Source organism: Panicum hallii, chromosome 4 (genome assembly GCF_002211085.1).
Source record: "Panicum hallii strain FIL2 chromosome 4, PHallii_v3.1, whole genome shotgun sequence".
Lineage (NCBI taxonomy): Eukaryota > Viridiplantae > Streptophyta > Magnoliopsida > Poales > Poaceae > Panicum > Panicum hallii.
In genome coordinates this window covers 51,960,791-51,979,005 of record NC_038045.1, presented here as the reverse complement: position 1 = coordinate 51,979,005, position 18,215 = coordinate 51,960,791, and the positions used below count along the sequence as shown (strand labels likewise).

The window sequence follows — 18,215 nt, the reverse complement described above, 5'->3', positions numbered from 1 at the left end:
GGCCCCGGGTCTGACAAGCCCCCGAACTCTTGGTAGCTGAGCACTGCAGGCTTATCGAGTACTTTTGAGGCAGTATTCGACTTCTTCTGAAGCTTCGTCTTGAAGACCTTCTTCGAGTGCTTACTTGGCTGCATCGAAGCTATGAGGTGCTCATGCCCCGAATTTTTGTTATGGTGTGCGATTTGAAAAATCGCACTCCATATGGAGTAGCCCCCGAGCCTTAGGTTGAATCGGAGAATCAGGCTGAGGATCCCATTAGTCTGTAATCCTCCTTATCCTTCAAATAAATTTGAAAAATAAGTAGTTGATGCCACGTATCCCACAGCCCCCGAGCCTTGAATCCAAATCCCACAAATTTGGAGATAAGGATCCAAAAACCGTGGCATGGGTGTTACTCTGAAATCCCGAGAAAAACTCTTCGTCTTCTGCATAGTGAAATTAAGCCTCCCGCTGGTTTATTTAACCGCGCGGTGACTTAAGGTTTCTTCTGCACTCTCAGTCTTCATATAAGTCGTTTTCGAGTAGTTTTGCGGCATCCAGCCCCCGAGCTTACGAGTCAGGAGAGCCGAATGAGTCATGTCGAGTAGTGCGCATCGCCCAGCCCCCGAGCCTGGGAACTAGCGAAACTGCGATGGCACGCCACGCTGCCTGGAGGGTTGTTGCTGAAGCTTGACCTGAAAAAAGACAATGCACACATTATGTAGCATAATGCGAAGATACCGAGTAGTACTCAGTAATAATATAAAGACACCAAAATTTATTCGGTGTAAAAATTTCGCGTCTTGCTCTTGCTAGGCCATGTAATTTCCCCGGCCAGTTAGCCTGTTACGTTTAAGCATCTGATTCCTGATGGCCGTAGACCATAGCGCAGAGAGCTTAGCCGCATGCACGCGTAGGAGCATAGGCTTACAGAAGAATCGAGGTTTCACGGATTAAGGCGTGTGCTACCCGAGTACTTTAGCAACCGTTAAGAGAAGACAAAGAAGTCGTCATCCGACAAAGAGGATGCGCAGTGCGCAAAGATAGTCGGCGAAGTGTAGCTCTGGAGGGTTTCATGCCTATCGAGAGTCGTACACGGATAAGTAGTCGATCATGGTGTAGACCCCGAGGGTTTCATGCCCGTCAAGAGGCGTACCAAAAAAGGTAGCCGATCTTGTGAAGAACAAGTCGGAAAAGGTATAAATCACTTAGCTCGATTCGTGGACGAATGTCGACGAAGCCGTGGAGCTCGTTGATGAAGCTGCGACGATTTGTTGATGAAGCTCGACTAGTCGGAACCGATTCCGACTAGTTTTCAAGTCAAGACGAGTAGTTGATGTAGTCGTCGGCGAGCTGCCGATCGTCCTCGCGAAGTCGAAGTAGTTGAACACGTTGCTGCCGCGCGCAGATATTGCGGCACAAGCCGAAGTTGAGCCGGGTCGTCGAGGTCGACGGCCGCAGTGCATCGATGTTGCAGCGCAAGGTGAAGTCGAGCTGAGTAGTCGAGATCGATGTAGCCGTTCGCTGAAGGATCCGATCTCGAACTCGATGAATCGATCCGTCGATGCATATGCGTGAAGGTAGCAATCCACCACCTGGTGAACTAGAAAGATGCCATCGAGTTCGCCGATGGATCTTCGACGCGCTCCCCTACCTGGCGCGCCAGCTGTCGGTGTTTAATCGGCTGCCCACCGAGGGATATACCCAAGGTGGTAAGTTTTGGGTGAGGAGACGCCAAGATCAGGAACTCGAAGGTGCAAGGAACACAAGACTTAGACAGGTTTGGGCCGCACGGAGTGTAACACCCTACGTCCTGTATAGTGATTTGTATTGCCTTTGGTGTAAGATGACCTAATGATCTTCTGTTTTGAGAGGGGTTCCTGACATTCCTTATATATCCGAGAGGCCAAGCTTACAAAGATACTAACCAACACCAGCTGAGGAATCGTACCAGGACATATCTCGAGTAGATTCCCCCTGTATCAGTTAGCCTTATCTCCTATTTAAACGGAATAAATAAGAGATAAACAAGATGAATAAGAGATAAAGCGGACTTAATCTCTTAGACCTCCTTAAACTATGTTACGTACCCAGCCCGGTGGCCCCGGGTCTGACACGTAGTAGTTATTATTAAAAATTTGTTCGGTAATAATTATTTGGGTGTAGCTACACCTAGAGTGTAGAATATGAGCACATCGGGTTATATTTATATTAAAAAATATTTTATTATGAGTATACATATCATATAAATGAATTAGTAGCTACTAGAGTAATGATTGGACAACATCTTGTTCTAATGAAACAGAATAGGCATTGTAATTTCACATGACGAAGGGAGTAGATAGCACAACTGCCTACAGCAGTGATTATTACAGGAGCTCTTCTTTCTCCTCCTCATCTTCACCCTGCAAACCTGCATTGCCAGATCCAAACCACACTGGCTACCAAATTCAACAGACAAGAAGAATTCATCAAGGTTTATAACAGTAAACACACGCGCCCCGAATCTAATCTTGCCGTGATCCACGCAGCATGCCGATTAATTAACTAGACACGCAATCGACCGGCGGCAGGCGGCCATCCGGGGCACCACCACTCGGTTTAGCAGCAGCGTCCTCGACGGGGATGAAGCTGACGGGCCCGCAGGCCAGCTTGATATCGAACAGCCTCGGCCGCGCGATGCCAACCTTGAACCGTGCCATGGCGGTGACGATCACGGCGAACCTGTTGGTCGTCAAGTTGCCGGCGGAGGAGCCTGTTCTCTTCAAAAAGTTGCCGGAAGCGTCCGTCCAGAGCCCCGGCACCAGCAGCAGCGTCGCGGAGAAGCTGGCGACGCTCCCGCGGCGCTGGCTCAGCGGCATGGGCGTCGTAAGGTTGGCCCTGACGAAGGACATGGACTCCACCTGGACGACCGTGCTGTTGGTCACGTCGAAGAACATGCTCTCGTACCTGACCGCCGCGCCCTTGCTGGAGTTGTTGGCGGCGAGGGTGAGGAGGAGCTCCACGACGCCGCCCTGGGACGACGTGCCGCGGCTGTAACGCGCGCGCGTGACGCGGATCTGGCGCGCCGAGCGCAGGACGACGGAGGAGACGGTGACGACGACCCAGGACCAAGGTTCTAAACAGCCGGCTATATCTTGAAGAAAAGTTGAAGAGTGAGCTTCTCTAGAACTGGTGAGTGCTTGAGAATGCAATTTAGTGCGGGGAAGTGAGGTGCCACACACCAGTGATCATCAGGAACCAAAGTCCCAAGGTGGTAGGCTGCTCGATCCTTTCCCAATAGGACGATGGGAGTGACGAATTTCCTGGCCGGAGGGGTGCCATCCATCTATCTCCTGTACAAAGTCTGCGCGCGATACCAAGCAGGATCCCTCGAGGTTTTATGGGTGGTACTGTGGTAGCAAGTTGGTTACCCTGGTTGGCTGCTAGCTTGATTAAGCCATGCAGGCCCGGCCGGCATATGTAGCTAGCTATTGACGGACCGGATCGTCACGTGATAGCCGGAGGAGCCACAATTTGTGGCCCCATCAACTCCTTGTATTCTTGTGAGGGGAGAGAGAGGAGAGAGAAAAATAGAGCACAAAAGGCACCAAGGAGGGAACGATACAAGCCCATTTTGCTGTGCTTAAAGACTTGAAGTAGCAAGAGGAAACAAGAACCACAAGCTTTCCTGCACTATTTATAGAACCAAGCTGAGCCTTTCCACCATGCATGGCTTCTATTGCTTCTAAACCATCCATAACTTGGCACTCTAAATTTAACCAGCCCTCAGCACAACCACAAAAGCTCCTTATAAATACGGACCATCTCCCCCGTTACCAAAGCACCTCCACATTCAACACCTCCTCTCCTCCACTACCGCTATCCAATAACCCCCGGCCGCCGTCGCCGCAACCGCCACAGCAGCCGGGGGCAACCATGGGTGCCTGCGCAACCAAGCCCAAGACGCTTGAGGGGAAGGCCCCCGCCGAGGCCACCACCATCTCCACACCCAAGGTTGCTCCCGAGACCACCGTCCCCACCGAGGTGATGATGACGCATTCGGAAACTTTAAACAACAATCGTTGCTTACTTTAATTTGTGTGTTTATTTCCTGATGATTGGTGAACTGAACTGAATGTGTGAGCAATGTGATGTACAGGAGGTTGCGGCGCCTGAAGAGGTAGTCGAGAAGGTGGTGGAGGAGGCCAGGGAGGAGCCGGCGGCGGCAGCGGCGCCCACAGAGCTGCCTGCCCCCGCCGAGCCCGAGCAGAAGGCTGAGGCAGTTCCTGATGAGGCGATCGTCGAGCCCGAGCACAAGGAAGAGGACCTAGTCTTGGAGAAGACGATCGTCGAGGAGGAGAAGCCTGCTTCAGGCCCTGTGGAGGAGAAGACCGCCGCCGCCGCCGAGGTGGCGGAGGAGCCCACGGAGGTGAAGACGAAGGGCGCCGAGGAGGAGAAGGAGAAGCCGACGCAGAGCTGATCGACGGCCGTCCATGATGTCGACCGGCTCCTGCCTGTGATCAATCTCTAGAGTTGGCTCATATGTATAGCTCGGGAGAGAGATCCGATCCACCGTGTAACAATCTTTGGTGTCTCCCGGTTAAGTTTTTCCTCCACGGCGTTCTGATAAACGACATTACTGGGCTTATTGAACATCTTGGTCTCTAATCGCTTTCCTTGTGACTGTTCCTCGATCGATTAGCTATTCACGCGTTCATGTCATGTGCTCAAATCTTAACCTAGTTTGCATTGAACTACGCAAGTTCGAATGACTAGGAGTTTCATTCTTTCGAAAAATGCAACAGCCAATGTGATCGAAATTGAGGTTGATCCGTAGTTTTGATTCAGAAATAGTTTGCAGTTCGAACGTCCGATCAATGGAAGGTGAAGGCAAGGCTGGAGAAAGACGAACCGTTGCGAACTTGTGATCCGGCCGCGGGGCGCCTCGTGATGCGCCCGGCCGGCGTTCATGCCGCCTGGCGTCTGCCACGACGAGGCATCCACGAGCATGGCCAGGCCGCCGCTCCGCTCACCGCCGGCCGTCGTTCGGGACAGAGACGGGGTCGATGAGCCGATTCCTGAGCGGCGGAGGCCTTGGCCCATGGGCCGAACAGTGGAGGGCACGGAGCCTACTCGTTTCTTCTTCTGACGGGCCTCGTGCGTTTGGGCGTCTACACTCTGTTGGGCTATACGGCCCAGAAACAACACGGGCTGATTTGGTAGCCCGCTAAAAGAAGAAGGGCCCGTTCGTTCACCACCCACCCCACCTCCTCTCTCCTCTCCTCTTCTCCATCCATCGGAATCGAGCCCGGCCGCCAGACGACGACCTGCAGCGAAGCGAGGCGAGGCGAAGGGAGAAATCGAGGAAGAAGCGAGGATGATCTACCGCAACTGGTCGCTGCTCTCCTCAACCGTCGTCATCTGGGGCGGCGTCGCCACCGCCGGCCTCGCCGGGATCTTCGTCTTCGGCGGCAAGGTATTACCTTTGATCCCTTTTAACAGCTATGTAATCCAACCCAAATCGTCCGTGCGAGTACATATCGGTCCGTTTCCTTCCCCGTATCTGCGTCAAATGAGCATGATCTTTTGATCATCCCTGCGTGTGTGCTCGTTAGATTGGTGATTAATAAAGCGTGGATCCGGTTGATTCGAAGGTGGGGGGATTCGCGTGTCGCGACCATTACGAACCCTAGATTCGGGGCAGATTTTTGGTGCGATAGAGGTACAGTCTGCAGGGTCAGATTCCTCTGTTCAGCTTAGGGCCAGCAAGTCCTGCTTTGAGTCGGATGCTATGTAATTTTGGGTTGCGATGTGGGTCAGGTCAATTTTTTGTGGATTTTTGGGGCATGCTTTTTCGTATATAAGGATTTTAGAATGCAGGATTAGATTCTGCTGTGGCTTGTACTTAGTTGATGCTGATGATTGGGATGTACTCCGACCTTGTTCATTGATTTCTTGGGAGATTGCACAGTGCTTTACATGCTTAAAGTCTTCAAAAATTGAGTGCCGATGATTAATAGATATCTTAGTGCATTACAGTTCGCCTACGTTGGTCAGTTCATATACTCAGGTGATGTTCTTATACTGTATTTTGCACTTGTTGGATGAGTTAACGGGCATATGAAACATCCAGTTTCCTTTTCTTGGACTATAGCTGTAGAGTAGATAGAGATAAGCCTTACATGTATGTTGTTCTGGAAGATTAGGTCCTCGCTATATAGTCTCTTTTAGGCTTCCAAGTTTCCCTAATGTTTTCATTCCTAGCAGAGAAGACTTGGTTTGCCTATTTGTGAAAACACAATGACTGATCAATATGTTCTTGAATGGAGTAGCCACCAGTTTGGATAGGATTATGGATGCATTTTGAAATCATGAACTATGTGTAGGTAAGTATCCTAAAGCACTACAGTCTTGATGTCCCCAATTAAGATGGTACTTATGCATTCTGGTGATTTGCTGAAGGAAATTGATGACATTCATATTTATTGTATAATTTGCCAGGTGCGAAATATGATTGTGGATGTAATGAAAGATTGCCATATTGACTGAGATACTGATTTTCTTTTTTTTTTTGAGTTTGGATGCTGGGAGTTTTGTAGATGTAAGGATTCAGTTGATAGTTGGCCATAGAACTGTGTTATATACCAAGTGCTAGGTCGGTTGATGCGTCACACATGAGATCATCAAAGACGTGGGTAGCAAGTAGATTACTAAATAGTCACTCCATTTCTTCCATTTCTTCATTACTTCAAAGATAAATTAATCTTGTTTGCATTCCAAGACTTTCAACACAGTAACTTGGTTGGTTTCCCATGGCTACCAACTTGTCCAAGCTGATGCAGTCAGCTATCCTTTGGATGTCATGTAGAACAGAGAAGTGTTGCTATGCATTTTTCTCTCTAAGGACTAAGGAGCCAGGATTTAATTATTTTTTTTGCATTGCTTCAAGTGACTCTTAAGTCTTAACGTTGTACACTGGTTCAATGATAAAAATGCAACTGTCAGATTGCTGATGTGCATGTCGAATAACCTTGCTTGTGATAGCAGCCACTTTGTAGCCCTCATTTGTTTAATTTTGGTGCCAGCAGCTACCCTAAAACATACGAGTTCTCACAATTGGTTATGATATAACTGTGTTCTTTCATATGTTGGCAGGAGAAATTCCAGAACTACCTTTGCCGTGAGGGCGAGAGGCTTAGGCTGCAGGACAGAGCTGCGATGGGCCGGAACTAGAGAGGAAGCCTTGCCTTGCTCGATCGATATGAACGGAGCATCTTTTGAATTTTACAGGAAACCTGCCTCTCTACTAAACAAATCCCCTTCTAGAATGGAATCCTTGTAATGGCTTTCCTTTTCTGGAGCCAAACCTGCTCGGTTATAATAAATTGACTCTAGTTTCTGTTCGTTCTTCAACTTGCACCCTGTATAAATCATTGAGAGCAACTCTTTTGCCTTTTAGCCCGAGGTTTGTCAAAGCTTATGTGCTTGTTTGGCATCGACTTGTGCGATACGATGATTGTGCAACTTGGCTTGATACTCTGAATAAAGGTTGATGCATTTGACGGGAACCGCAAATATCTTGCCCCCCTTGTGTGCTCAGCTAATCAGTTTGGTGGGGTGATGCATGACCTTGGAGGCTTGGCTTTGACGCTTGTGTGCTTGTCCAGGCGGCCACTCTGCCTAACATATTCCTCCTACTGGTGTCTTAGGCCCCGTTTAGATCCTTTCCAAATTCCAAATTTTTACACTTTCTCTCCATCACATCAATTTTGGGACATATGCATGGAGCAGTAAATGTATGTAAAAAAAAACTAATTGCACAGTTTAATTGTACATCACGAGACGAATCTTTTAAGCCTAGTTAGTCCATGATCAGATAAAATTTGTCAAATACAAATGAAAACGCTACAGTAGCAGAAAGTTCCAAATGTTATAAAGATTTGCGATCTAAACACCCCCTTAGCTACATCTGGTTCTGTCATTGCATCTTTCCTGCAAGTGTAATTAATTGCTTGCTGCTGAAGTGCCGCACCTGCTGCAGCAGCAGGATGCCAGTGTTGGTTGCTTGGTACTGGCACTCGAGCAAATCCACCGGAGCCAATCCTCTGCGCAAGTTGCGGCTCGCGAGCCCGACAAGATAGCACGCGAGCACGGGCGCCGCCCGTGTTTTTTCCGTGCGGGCTGCACGTCCGCGTCCGCGCGCCCGTAGAATAGAGCGAGCGGTGCGCGGGCACGGCCATGTCTTTGTCCGGGCGAGCGACCTGACGGAAGGAAAACGGTGGGACAGCGCGGCCGTCAGTTTGCGGGAAAGCCTCGGCCGCCGGCGCCCGCCGGAACACGCAAGTTGGCCAGCCACCGCCCGCCGGCCTCGCGTATAAAGAAGCCGGCACATCGCCTTCCGCTCCGGCATCACGCCGGCAGCAGGCCCCAGCGAAACCAAGCAGCTAGCACTGCAGCAGGAAATAATCCAAGTCAAATGCTAATTGAGTGAACTACTATCCTACTTCACTAGTTGTTGTTCTTGCGGACGAGACGAAAGGGGATCGGAATGATGGAGGCGAGGTACGTGAAGGTGGCGTCCCGGTTCTTCCTAGCCGGGAAGGCGGGGAACGCCGGCGATGGCTGCGGCGGTCATGGCCACCACTTCCTCGACGCCTGCTTCTTGTGCAAGCGCGAGATCACCTCGGACCGCCACATCTTCATGTACAAGTACGTTGGAGGCTCGTGCCTGCCACTGACAGAGATGATCTTTGGTCAGTCGATCGATCGACCTGCGTGTATCCTCTGACTGACCTCGTGTGTGTCCGCGGCGCCGCGCGATTGCAGGGGCGACGCGGCGTTCTGCAGCGACGAGTGCAGGCAGGACCAGAGGGCGATGGACGCGGCGCTCAAGGCCGCCAGGCGCCGCCACCGCTCCCTGCTGCGCAGCGCGTCCCTGCCTGTGCCGGCCGCGGGGAGCGCGCCGGTGGGGATGCCACGGCGTCCAACCATCGCGGGCCTCGCCTCCGCGACACCGTCGTGCCCGGCTAGCTAGCCATGAACATAGCGCAAGCTACCTCTCGGCCGTCGACGTCGTCGATTCATGCCGGAGGAGGAAGAGATTCTCCGGCGGCGCGTGGTCTGTGCAAATTTTTGCCGTCTCGGATGGTTTATTTGCTGGCCTCCTGGTGGTCCGTCGGAGAAGATGCGAGCTGGTACACGGACGTGTAGCCTCACGACGGGCCGATAGATCGCGGAGAACAAAGTCTAGAGCTGCATGACGATGCCGTAGCAAAGGCCGATTGCATCTCTCCGCGGAAGGTGTAGCTAGGAATAATGTAACCTTCTGTTCCCTAGAGTACATGTACTGGTACTTGCTTCGTTCTCATCAGTCAAGTGCAACCTAAGGATGACCATCACCTACTAGCTTTGGATCTCGAAGGCGTGAAGCATGTTTTTGCAGTGACGCAAAAGTTGCACAATCGTTTCTTCTTCATGGCTTGATGATCCTGTCAGTGGAAATGACCATGAAGATGAAACAGCAATGTCCAAAATTGTGTGGTTGAGCATCATAGAATGGTGATGCAGCCGCAGATGGACAGGAGAGCGGCCGTGCTCTAGTGCGGAGGATGCATGCCACGGGGCAGCACGACCAACTTGGAGACTCGAACGCTGGATGGGCCTACTCCAACTCAGGAGCAGCTTCAGCCCCTGTGCGGTTTGGGCCGTGTTTCGTCATTTTTCTCTCGAGACACGGTTGGGCTCACCAATTCAAGCCCATGGAAACGATAGCTGTACGGGCCAAGGGGGATGGGGCTTCGTACGTAGCGACAAGTGGGCCTAGGTCCTCCTCGCGGCAACGGCGAAAAGTGAATCACTTGGGGATCAAATATCATGAGAGATAGGTAGACAAAACCCTTTATTTATTTATTATTCATTTTGAAGGCAAAAAATAAATGGAAAAATTGTGTACAGTGAAGTTGGCCAACATATATAGGTATACCACTCGCACGGCGTATTACCTTAGATTATTGAGGCTGCTCTGACACGCATGGCATATGGTTCCAAGCAGCAAAGATGATCGATCAGCCACTCAGCAGTCAGCAGGCGCCACGGCGGAACCCCACGGCCCCGCCGCCGACGTCGTAGAGCACCTCGAGCGTCCTCTGCTGCAAGTTGCCGATGATCCCCGGGGCCCCGTCATCGCCGGCGGACGCGAAGGCGAGGCAGCCGCGGAGAATGATCCCCGACGCGTCGAGCTTCACCGTGGCGCCCCGCTCGAACACGAGGGAGACGCTCGGGACCTTGACGTCGCCGGTGAGGTTGAAGCACGTGTCCAGGAGCGACGACGGCGGCACCGCCCGCCGCGGGTACATCCTCATCTCCTTCCTGAACGCCGCCCGGAGCGCGCGGTACGCCTCGGGCGGCAGCCGCGTGACGACCGTCCCCGAGTCCATGACCGCGCCGGCGCGGAACGCCGACGGGGGCACGCGGAGGCGGCGCCCGGCCACGGCGATGCCCCGCAGGAGCACGAGGTAGAACGTGCCGGCGTCGCTCCTCCTGTACATGGGCGTGACCGCGAACCGCGACGAGGCGGCGCGCGGCGCGCCGAGCGTGAGAAACCCGGAGTAGCTCGGCGTCGGCGGGAGGCAGTACGAGAAGGCCTTCGTCCCCGCCTGCGACACGAGCGACGGCGAGCCACCGCCGAGACCCACGAGCCCGTCGGCCATGTCGGTGAACAGCTGCGCGGCGTGGCTGCAACCGAACCGGAAGCGGTCGACGGCGCGCGCCGGGTTCAGCGTCAGTTTGTCGGCGCCGTACGTCCCGGTGGTGTTGGAGCCGTCGCCATACCTGACGGCGTACTGGCACCGGCCGCGCCGGGAGCAGCCATTGCCGTAGAGATGACGGCCGAGACCCTTGCAGGCGGCAGAGCCGCAACGGAAGGCGGAGTACGTGGCCGACCTGGCCGGGTCGAACAGCTTGTCCTTCTGGGGGTGGCACGTCGCGGCGGGGCACGGGCGGCACTGCACCCACGAGACGTCGCTGCCGGTGTCCATGAGCACGGTCTGGGTGACCGCCGGCGTGCCGAGGCCCACGGTGACGACGTACTCCAAGGTGTCCAGAGAGGAGCCGAGCGTGGTCGGGACGGTCGCATCGCCGCGCTTTGCTCCAGCCGTGCCGTTCAGGCCCTGCCGGATGCTGTCGGCGCGGAGCCGGTCCCGTCGGAGCACGTCGGCCGTCGAGGGCATGCTCGCCGTCGCCGAGGAGGGCAACGGCGAGCAAGGACCGCGCCGGTGGTTCAACGGCAGCCAAGCGTGACTGGGAAGTGGAATGCTCACTGTGGTGAAATTAAACACAGGGTGGTCAGCTGAATTATTAATACTACAACCAACAAGAAATTTTGTTTTGGAAAATCACAAACGAAAACCTCTGTGGCCGGAGCAGACGGCCATGGATTTGAGCGAGCTAGTTCTTGCATGGGCAATTGGAGAAGAAACACTGAAGAGAGCTAGTAGCGGCAAAACAGGAATCATCATGGTATTTTTGCTTCTCTCCAACTCTTTTCGATCTTCAATGAACGTTTATTTCTTCTCAATTCGTAGCTGGTGGTGCTCTCAAAGCTGCCACATGCCTTGCTGAATATTTATAGGCTTCGTGGAAGTGTACAGGCACTACTAGTCAATTATTTTGGCACTTGAAATTCCCGGCCGGGCTCGCCTGCAGCAAGCAAGGAACGAATGCTATCAGAACATAAGAAAAGCCCTAAACCCTTCGGCCAAGTAAGAATCGATTCCCACGCTATGCATATCAAACGAAAGCATGAACGGATCCGTTGATCTGCTGATTATTAATTGCTAGCATATTATTTGAGTTATTTTATTTTTGTGATAACCTTTAATTTCTATGGAGCCCAACAATACTACTCCGAAGCTCTACCGATCACCGATACTTCACCGACTAGCCATACCCGTATCCGATATTTCGATACTCTCTCTCTACTACCACTGTGTCGTTTTTCAAACTCACGGGTGATCAACCTTTTTTATAACATTCTCAGACTACTCGATCTCTTGCTTTCCTCATGTTTTTTATGGCCGAATGATCGATACTCAATTATCGGAAATGAGCCCAAGTAATTAAAGCTTGTTTATGGTAGCATCACCCTGGATGCCGTCGTCTCCCAGCCCATGGTTGGTCTGCATATCTCGCGACCAAACGAGCCCAGGAGTGTCGCCACTGGCCCTGCCCAATAACATGAAGGCCCAACACGAGGCAAGCCCATGGCAAATGTGCCCAGTAAAACCCCCCGAGTCCGTCGCGAGAGCCGGCTCGCCGCTACCGTGTTGTGCCTCGTGCCGTCGTGCGTGTGTTCGCCAGTTCGCCAAACGCGTCACGGACGCCGCCGCACGCCATGCTCAATGGCATGCGCCGGTGGAGCCCCGGCGCCCGCGCCTTCTCCGCGGCGCCGGCCGCGCGGGCCACCGTGCCGGTCGCGCACCTGGCCCCGCTCCCGGCGTCCCTGCCGGAGTCCGGCTACACCGTCACCCCGCCGGTCCAGCCCTGGCCGCGCCGCCTCACCGCGCGCTCGCTCTCCCGCCTTCTCCTCCTCCGCGCGCCCACGCCCGACGCCGTGGTCCTCGCCCTCCGCCACGCACTCTTCCACGCCGCCCCTCCGCTGCCTCCCTCGCTCCCGGTCTTCGCCGCCGCGCTCTCCCGCCTCGCCCGCGCCGCCGCCTCCGACGCCGACGCCGCGGCGCAACTCCTGCCCCCCGTCCTCTCCTTGCTCCGCGCCGCCCGCCTCCCGGCATTCTCCGACCGCCCCTTCCTGCCGCTCCTCCGCGCGCTCCGCCCGCTCCCCTCCCTCCGCCTCTTCCTCTCGCTCCCGTCCTTCAACTCCCACCCCTCCGCCCGCTCCTTCAACGCGCTCCTCCACTCCCTCGTCTCCGCGCGCCGCCTCCGCCTCGCCGCCGCGCTCTTCCGCTCAGCGCGAACCAAGCTCTACATCACGCCCAACCTCGTCTCCTGCAACATCCTGCTCAAGGGGCTGGTTGGCGTCGGTGACCTCGATGCTGCACTAAAGGTGCTCGACGAAATGACTGGCTGGGGGATCGTCCCGGATGTCGTCACGTACACCACGGTTCTCACTGCATACTGCGGCAAAGGGGATCTTGAAGGTGCGCAGAAGCTCATTGATGATATTATTGCCAGCGGGTGTAGGCCGGATGCTACAATGTACACCGTGCTCATAGATGGGTACTGCATGTGTGGGAAGCTACAAGATGCAGCCAGGATAATGGATGAGATGGAAGCTGCTGGGGTGCAGCCGAATGAGGTTACATACTCTGTGGTGATTGAGGCGTGCTGCAAGGAGGGAAAATCTGCGGAGGCACGTGATTTGATGAGGGAAATGCTAGGTGCAGGGTATGTCCCAGACACATCACTGTGTGCCAAAGTAATCGATGTTCTATGCCAGGATGGAAAGGCAGGGGAGGCGTATGAGATGTGGAGATGGATGGCGAAGAAGAACGTCCCGCCAGATAATGCTGTCACGAGCACATTGATCTACTGGTTATGCAAGAATGGAATGGTTCAGGAGGCGAGGAAGATGTTCAATGAGCTTGAGAAGGGGTTCATGCGAAGCTTGTTGACGTATAACTCCCTTATTTTAGGATTATGTGAGAAAGGGGAATTACAGGAGGCTGGGAGGGTGTGGGATGACATGGTCGAACGGCGATATGAACCAAATGCAATGACTTATGAGGCTTTGATCAAGGGTTTCTGCAAAATGGGCAAGTCAAATGAAGGTGCTGCACTGTTTAAGGAGATGGTGGCCAAAGGGTGCACTCCAAGCAAGTTTATTTACCAAGTATTGGTTGATAGCCTTTCTGAGCGGAGTCATGATGATACTTTTTGCACTATTATTGAAGCTGCAGTTTTAAGTGGTCGGGATTTCTTGGATGCTGAATCGTGGGAAATATTTATCAAAAAAGTGTTAGATGCAAATGAATCTTGGACAAAGCATCTTGATTTGGTGCTAACTATGTAGCCACAAAGAATTCAGATTATAGCTGGAAGCCTGGAACTTCTTATTTGTTCTGAGACTTTTTCTCGTGAAAATTATGTCATTGGGCTTCTTCAGAAAATTAATCAGGTTAGTCTATTCCCCTGGGCCTGGCACTACTAGGAGTCTAGGATGCATACAAACCGGACAGGTTATGTAGCACATATACACAAAAAAGTAAAAGGATCTGTTATGGATACTGGTACCAGTCTAAAAGATGCATTTTTCTTTGTTTATTTGTAACCATGGAGTGTCTTCTTTCCAAGCTGAAATAGTAGCTGCTTGGCGATAACTACCCTTTTTTCTTAAATATTATTTGAATCTTCCAGAATTCAATAAAAATTACACCAAGTTCTCATCTCTAAATTGTTTGAAAATAAAGTTTGATTATTTACATCGATCCATGTTCTCTTCCCTCCAGGTCACACCATGAGTTCTCATGTATACACTGGGCAGCCCTCGACAACAATACCTTTAGCAGTTGGACAAGAAGCAAGAGGACATCCGTCTAAATTATTGCCCCACCAGTTCAAACCGATGTTCTCCAAGCCTAGGCATAAGTATATCAGGACGGCCATGAATGCCAAACCAGCATCTAGCGCACCGGAAAGCAGATAATTGTGTCGCTCCCACCAGTCACGCCGATATCTGTAAACCACATAACCTGACAAAAACCCAACAAGTATCCATGTGGTGTAGTTGACTGCAGTAGCAGGTGGCATCTGGCCAGTGGCGCCGATCAGCACGGGCATGTTGATGAGTAAGATCCAGCTCTGGCCTGGGAATGCCTTGTGTGCAAGCCATACTAGTAGGGGAGCAATAGCTCCACCCAAGAAGAACCAGTTCACAGCTGAGTAAGTGCCTAGGTCGCCGAATATTCTGCGTGGGCTAATAAGGCCCCATATAACTGATGCATCATAGAACACGTGATCACCCGGGCAGGTCCAAGGGCTGTCTGGTGGGAGGAGCTCAGTATTGCAGATGTAGGGGATTGTGTCCATCAACCACCATGCTGTTCCAATGTATACAAATGCTGCAATCAGAGTTCCGACCACCTATCATGTTGTAAGAATAAGAAGCTGCTTAGTGACACTATTGAACAAAAGCACATATATATCTGTGTAGAGTAATGGTTAGTAGAGCTTACCTGAGCCATAAACATGGTCCTTGGAGGAATCTTCATGTAATGGCCAAGCTTAAAATCTTGCAGAAAGGTCAGAGCTTGGCTCATGCTGATGTAACCGTATACCTTGAAGCACATATTTGCAACAGGCCGTCCGGGGTATAAGTACCCCATGATGTACTCTGTGATGATGTTCAAGCCTGGAGTCTGCATACAACAAAAGAAGCTGTAGTGCTGAGCTTGCGCGCTTGAGCTGTGTGGCATATAATAACAATATGCAAAGGGTGTTAGAATGGGTACCTGATTCGTTGTTGCTGTGATTATTCCAATTGGTAGGGTGAAGAAAAAGGCAATGGCACATGCAAGCAAAACACCCCACCAAGGCAGCTGGAGTTGCTCAATGTAGTATTCACAAGCAAATATGGTGACAGCAATGTTAGCAATAAGGATGCAGATGAACCACCACTCTGGGACCTGCTTATATCTCCTCATAAGCTTTGTATGTATGTCCACCTTTTTGTCTTGAAAAGCTGATTTACTTAACTGCCAAATTTCACTGCACAAAAGCATCATGATTCTTAGCTCCATTATCTTGTTTTCCTTAGCAGAATGACAAACTTCAGAAGAACCTGCTCACCTTCCGTGGAAGAGGAAAACATGAACAATTGTCGCGGTAAGGGATGCAAAACCAACACCATATGTGACAGCAAAGAAAGTGCTGAGGTACAGTGGGCCATTCTTCTCGTACGCCTTTGTATCGAAGTGGAAATGGGAATCCACAATGCTGGAGATGTTGTACTTTTGCCCGGTCGAGGTGAAGAGGCCATCAGAAAAGATGGGGAAGTTTTGCGCGTTGTAGAAGTTGAACCAGTAAGCAATGGGTGTGATTATGTACATGATAATGAAGAACCCTGCAGCAACATTCGCAGTGGCGAACCAGGGGCTGGCGAGAGGGCTCCCGAGGTAGGAGGAGACTGTGGACCAGTCAAGACCGATCGCTCCAATGCCAAGGCCACGCAGGCCTGAGCCGAGCTGCTGGGCGAACACGGAGTGGGGGAAGGCCCAGCAGACCCAGGAGAGGGAGGTAAGCATCTGGAACAGGTAGCCTGGGAAGATGTAGTAGGCGAAGCTGCAGATGAACGCCACCAGGAAGAACTGGTTGCGCGTCAAGCCGCCTTTCACCCGCTGTTCTTTCTCATGGAGCGCCCTGGTGAGCAGATACAGTGCAAAGTTGTGTTGAGGAACATGTATAGAATAAAAAAACTGTTTATTTGATTCTACATCTGTTTGAATCGTTGATTTATTTACATCCTCGGAACAAAATTTGTGAATAATCATGGCATGTACTCAGTTACCTCACTGTCCTTACTTCTAGTTGACTAGACTGACAAGGAAAATTTCTTTGCATGTGTTTGCGAGATCACTAGTCGTTTTCATAACCGATAAAATATGAACGAGCTGACGCTAACTATAAGCTAATTGTAAATGGAGATGGGACCATGATAGCAAGTTGCAAGAGCCCCTTGTTGGGATTGGGATCGTTCAGATCCAGCTTGGTCAACCCGAGCACGTCTGGACAGAGCCCAACATGGCGACCACGTTGCTGTATTCCAGATCGAATGCCTCATCATGACTTGCGAGTCGCAAACAATTCACAAGTTACTAGCTAAAATACGAATCCCCTTCTTTTTTTTTTTGTCTTTGTTCATCGTCTCAAATGGCCCGCAGTCACATTGCAATCCCTCTCATTCTTCGGATGTAAGCAAAAGCAATCCGAGGTGGCATGGCCCATGACAGGTATAGAATCTACATCCCTTGGTCTCAAAAATCAGAATGAAGGCCACACACATGCACCTACGTGCCAATCATACACATCACACATTTGCTCTTATATATCCATGACAAGTAAGCTTCTAATTTTATTTTCCTTTTTTTAAGAAAACTGATCAATGATAAGCTGGGTTATTACTTAGCTATCTATAATCAAGTAAGCTGTGGTGTTAATCACTACTATTAGGCTAGCTGAGAACTACTTGTTGGGGAATCGAGAATGGAGAGCAGATAGGGTGAGTGGGTCAGATGAGTATGTACCTGAACAGTGAGACCTGCACGAGGTTGGACGGCCACCACATCGCCGCCGGCTCCACCAGATACCGCCGGAATATTCCCGCCCAACCGAACCCCAGCACCTGCATGCCACACGCGCCACCAATGAATGAAGTCTCGCACGCCACGCAACAGGAAGAAGAAGCAAACGCTTTCTCCGTACACGGCCGCACCGGCGCACTACCTGGGTGGTGAGGACGACGAGGAGGGAGACGAAGAAGGTGATGTGCTTGCCGTAGAAGACGCGGACGGCGGTGATGACGTGGATGGCGTAGACGGTGCCGGCGCCGGAGTTGGCGAATATGGTGATGAGCACGTGCTCCTTCACGTTGAAGGGCCCCGGGTTGAGGGAGAACTCCCAGCGCGTGCCCCGGAGGAAGGCCCGGCCGGGGAGCGCCGCCGCCATGAGGCGGCCCAGCGGCACCACGGCGATCTGCGCCGAGATGGCCGTGATGGTGAGCGGCTCCTTGCGGTACCAGAAGAACTGGTTGAGGAAGGAGAGCAGCGCGCACGACGCCGTGCCCAGCACCCACATCCGGAACGTCAGCACCGGCGTCTCCGGGTCGTCGCCCACCGGCACCGTCAGCGCCACCTGCTCGATCGGCGAGTTCTCCTCCTCGTCGTCATCCAACGGCGAGCTGCGCGACGCCGACGACGGTTCCGGCACTGCATCGACATGGCAAGGGAGCGGTCAGCGACGATTCTGCACCTGCACGGGAGCCAAACAGCCGGGACGACCTTGCCGGGGTTGCTGTTCTTACAGAGAGGTGAGGTGATCCGGTCGTCTTCCTCGTCGTCGTCGTCATGCCGGCGCTCCTCCTCTTCTTCCTCTCCCCGGCGAGGAGGAGGAGGAGGAGGGGATGCCATGGTAGCTGGGGGCACGTTTGCCTACCTGTCCTGCCGTCCTGGGCTTTGGTGGCCTTTTGGGGTCATCTACTCTACTCCTGCTGTTTCAATTCTGTAGCTGCCTGCTAATATTGAACT

General features: G+C 52.3%; 5 protein-coding genes and 1 long non-coding RNA gene across 6 annotated transcripts; 3 read left to right on the top strand and 3 right to left on the bottom strand.

Moving 5' to 3' along the window:
- The first annotated feature begins 3,824 nt into the window (after positions 1–3,824).
- LOC112891019 (cytochrome c1-like) lies at positions 3,825–4,601 on the top strand. The gene is made up of 2 exons (XM_025957913.1): positions 3,825–4,005; positions 4,121–4,601. The coding sequence occupies exons 1-2, from the start codon at positions 3,898–3,900 to the stop codon at positions 4,439–4,441; spliced, it is 429 nt and encodes a 142-aa protein (XP_025813698.1). The 5' UTR covers positions 3,825–3,897; the 3' UTR covers positions 4,442–4,601.
- Positions 4,602–7,789: 3,188 nt separating this feature from the next.
- LOC112890029 lies at positions 7,790–8,802 on the bottom strand. Its single transcript, XR_003228245.1, has 2 exons — positions 8,528–8,802; positions 7,790–8,411 (listed from the first exon to the last, which is right to left on the bottom strand). It is a non-coding gene; the product is annotated as an uncharacterized LOC112890029 (long non-coding RNA).
- On the top strand, positions 8,405–9,359 carry LOC112890027. The gene is made up of 2 exons (XM_025956853.1): positions 8,405–8,670; positions 8,788–9,359. Exons 1-2 carry the CDS (start codon positions 8,510–8,512, stop codon positions 8,993–8,995), a joined length of 369 nt encoding a protein of 122 aa, XP_025812638.1. The 5' UTR covers positions 8,405–8,509; the 3' UTR covers positions 8,996–9,359.
- Positions 9,360–9,861: 502 nt separating this feature from the next.
- Positions 9,862–11,538, bottom strand: LOC112890161 (aspartyl protease family protein At5g10770-like). Its single transcript, XM_025957035.1, has 2 exons — positions 11,369–11,538; positions 9,862–11,278 (listed from the first exon to the last, which is right to left on the bottom strand). The coding sequence occupies exons 1-2, from the start codon at positions 11,475–11,477 to the stop codon at positions 10,041–10,043; spliced, it is 1,347 nt and encodes a 448-aa protein (XP_025812820.1). The 5' UTR covers positions 11,478–11,538; the 3' UTR covers positions 9,862–10,040.
- A 754-nt stretch (positions 11,539–12,292) lies between these two features.
- Positions 12,293–14,121, top strand: LOC112888677 (pentatricopeptide repeat-containing protein At5g16420, mitochondrial-like). The gene has a single exon (XM_025954959.1). The coding sequence runs from the start codon at positions 12,353–12,355 to the stop codon at positions 13,985–13,987; it is 1,635 nt and encodes a 544-aa protein (XP_025810744.1). The 5' UTR covers positions 12,293–12,352; the 3' UTR covers positions 13,988–14,121.
- A 139-nt stretch (positions 14,122–14,260) lies between these two features.
- On the bottom strand, positions 14,261–18,197 carry LOC112888676 (oligopeptide transporter 7). The gene is made up of 7 exons (XM_025954958.1): positions 17,993–18,197; positions 17,416–17,897; positions 17,217–17,314; positions 15,763–16,332; positions 15,426–15,681; positions 15,150–15,332; positions 14,261–15,057 (listed from the first exon to the last, which is right to left on the bottom strand). Exons 1-7 carry the CDS (start codon positions 18,096–18,098, stop codon positions 14,440–14,442), a joined length of 2,313 nt encoding a protein of 770 aa, XP_025810743.1. The 5' UTR covers positions 18,099–18,197; the 3' UTR covers positions 14,261–14,439.
- Between the last annotated feature and the right edge of the window lie 18 nt (positions 18,198–18,215).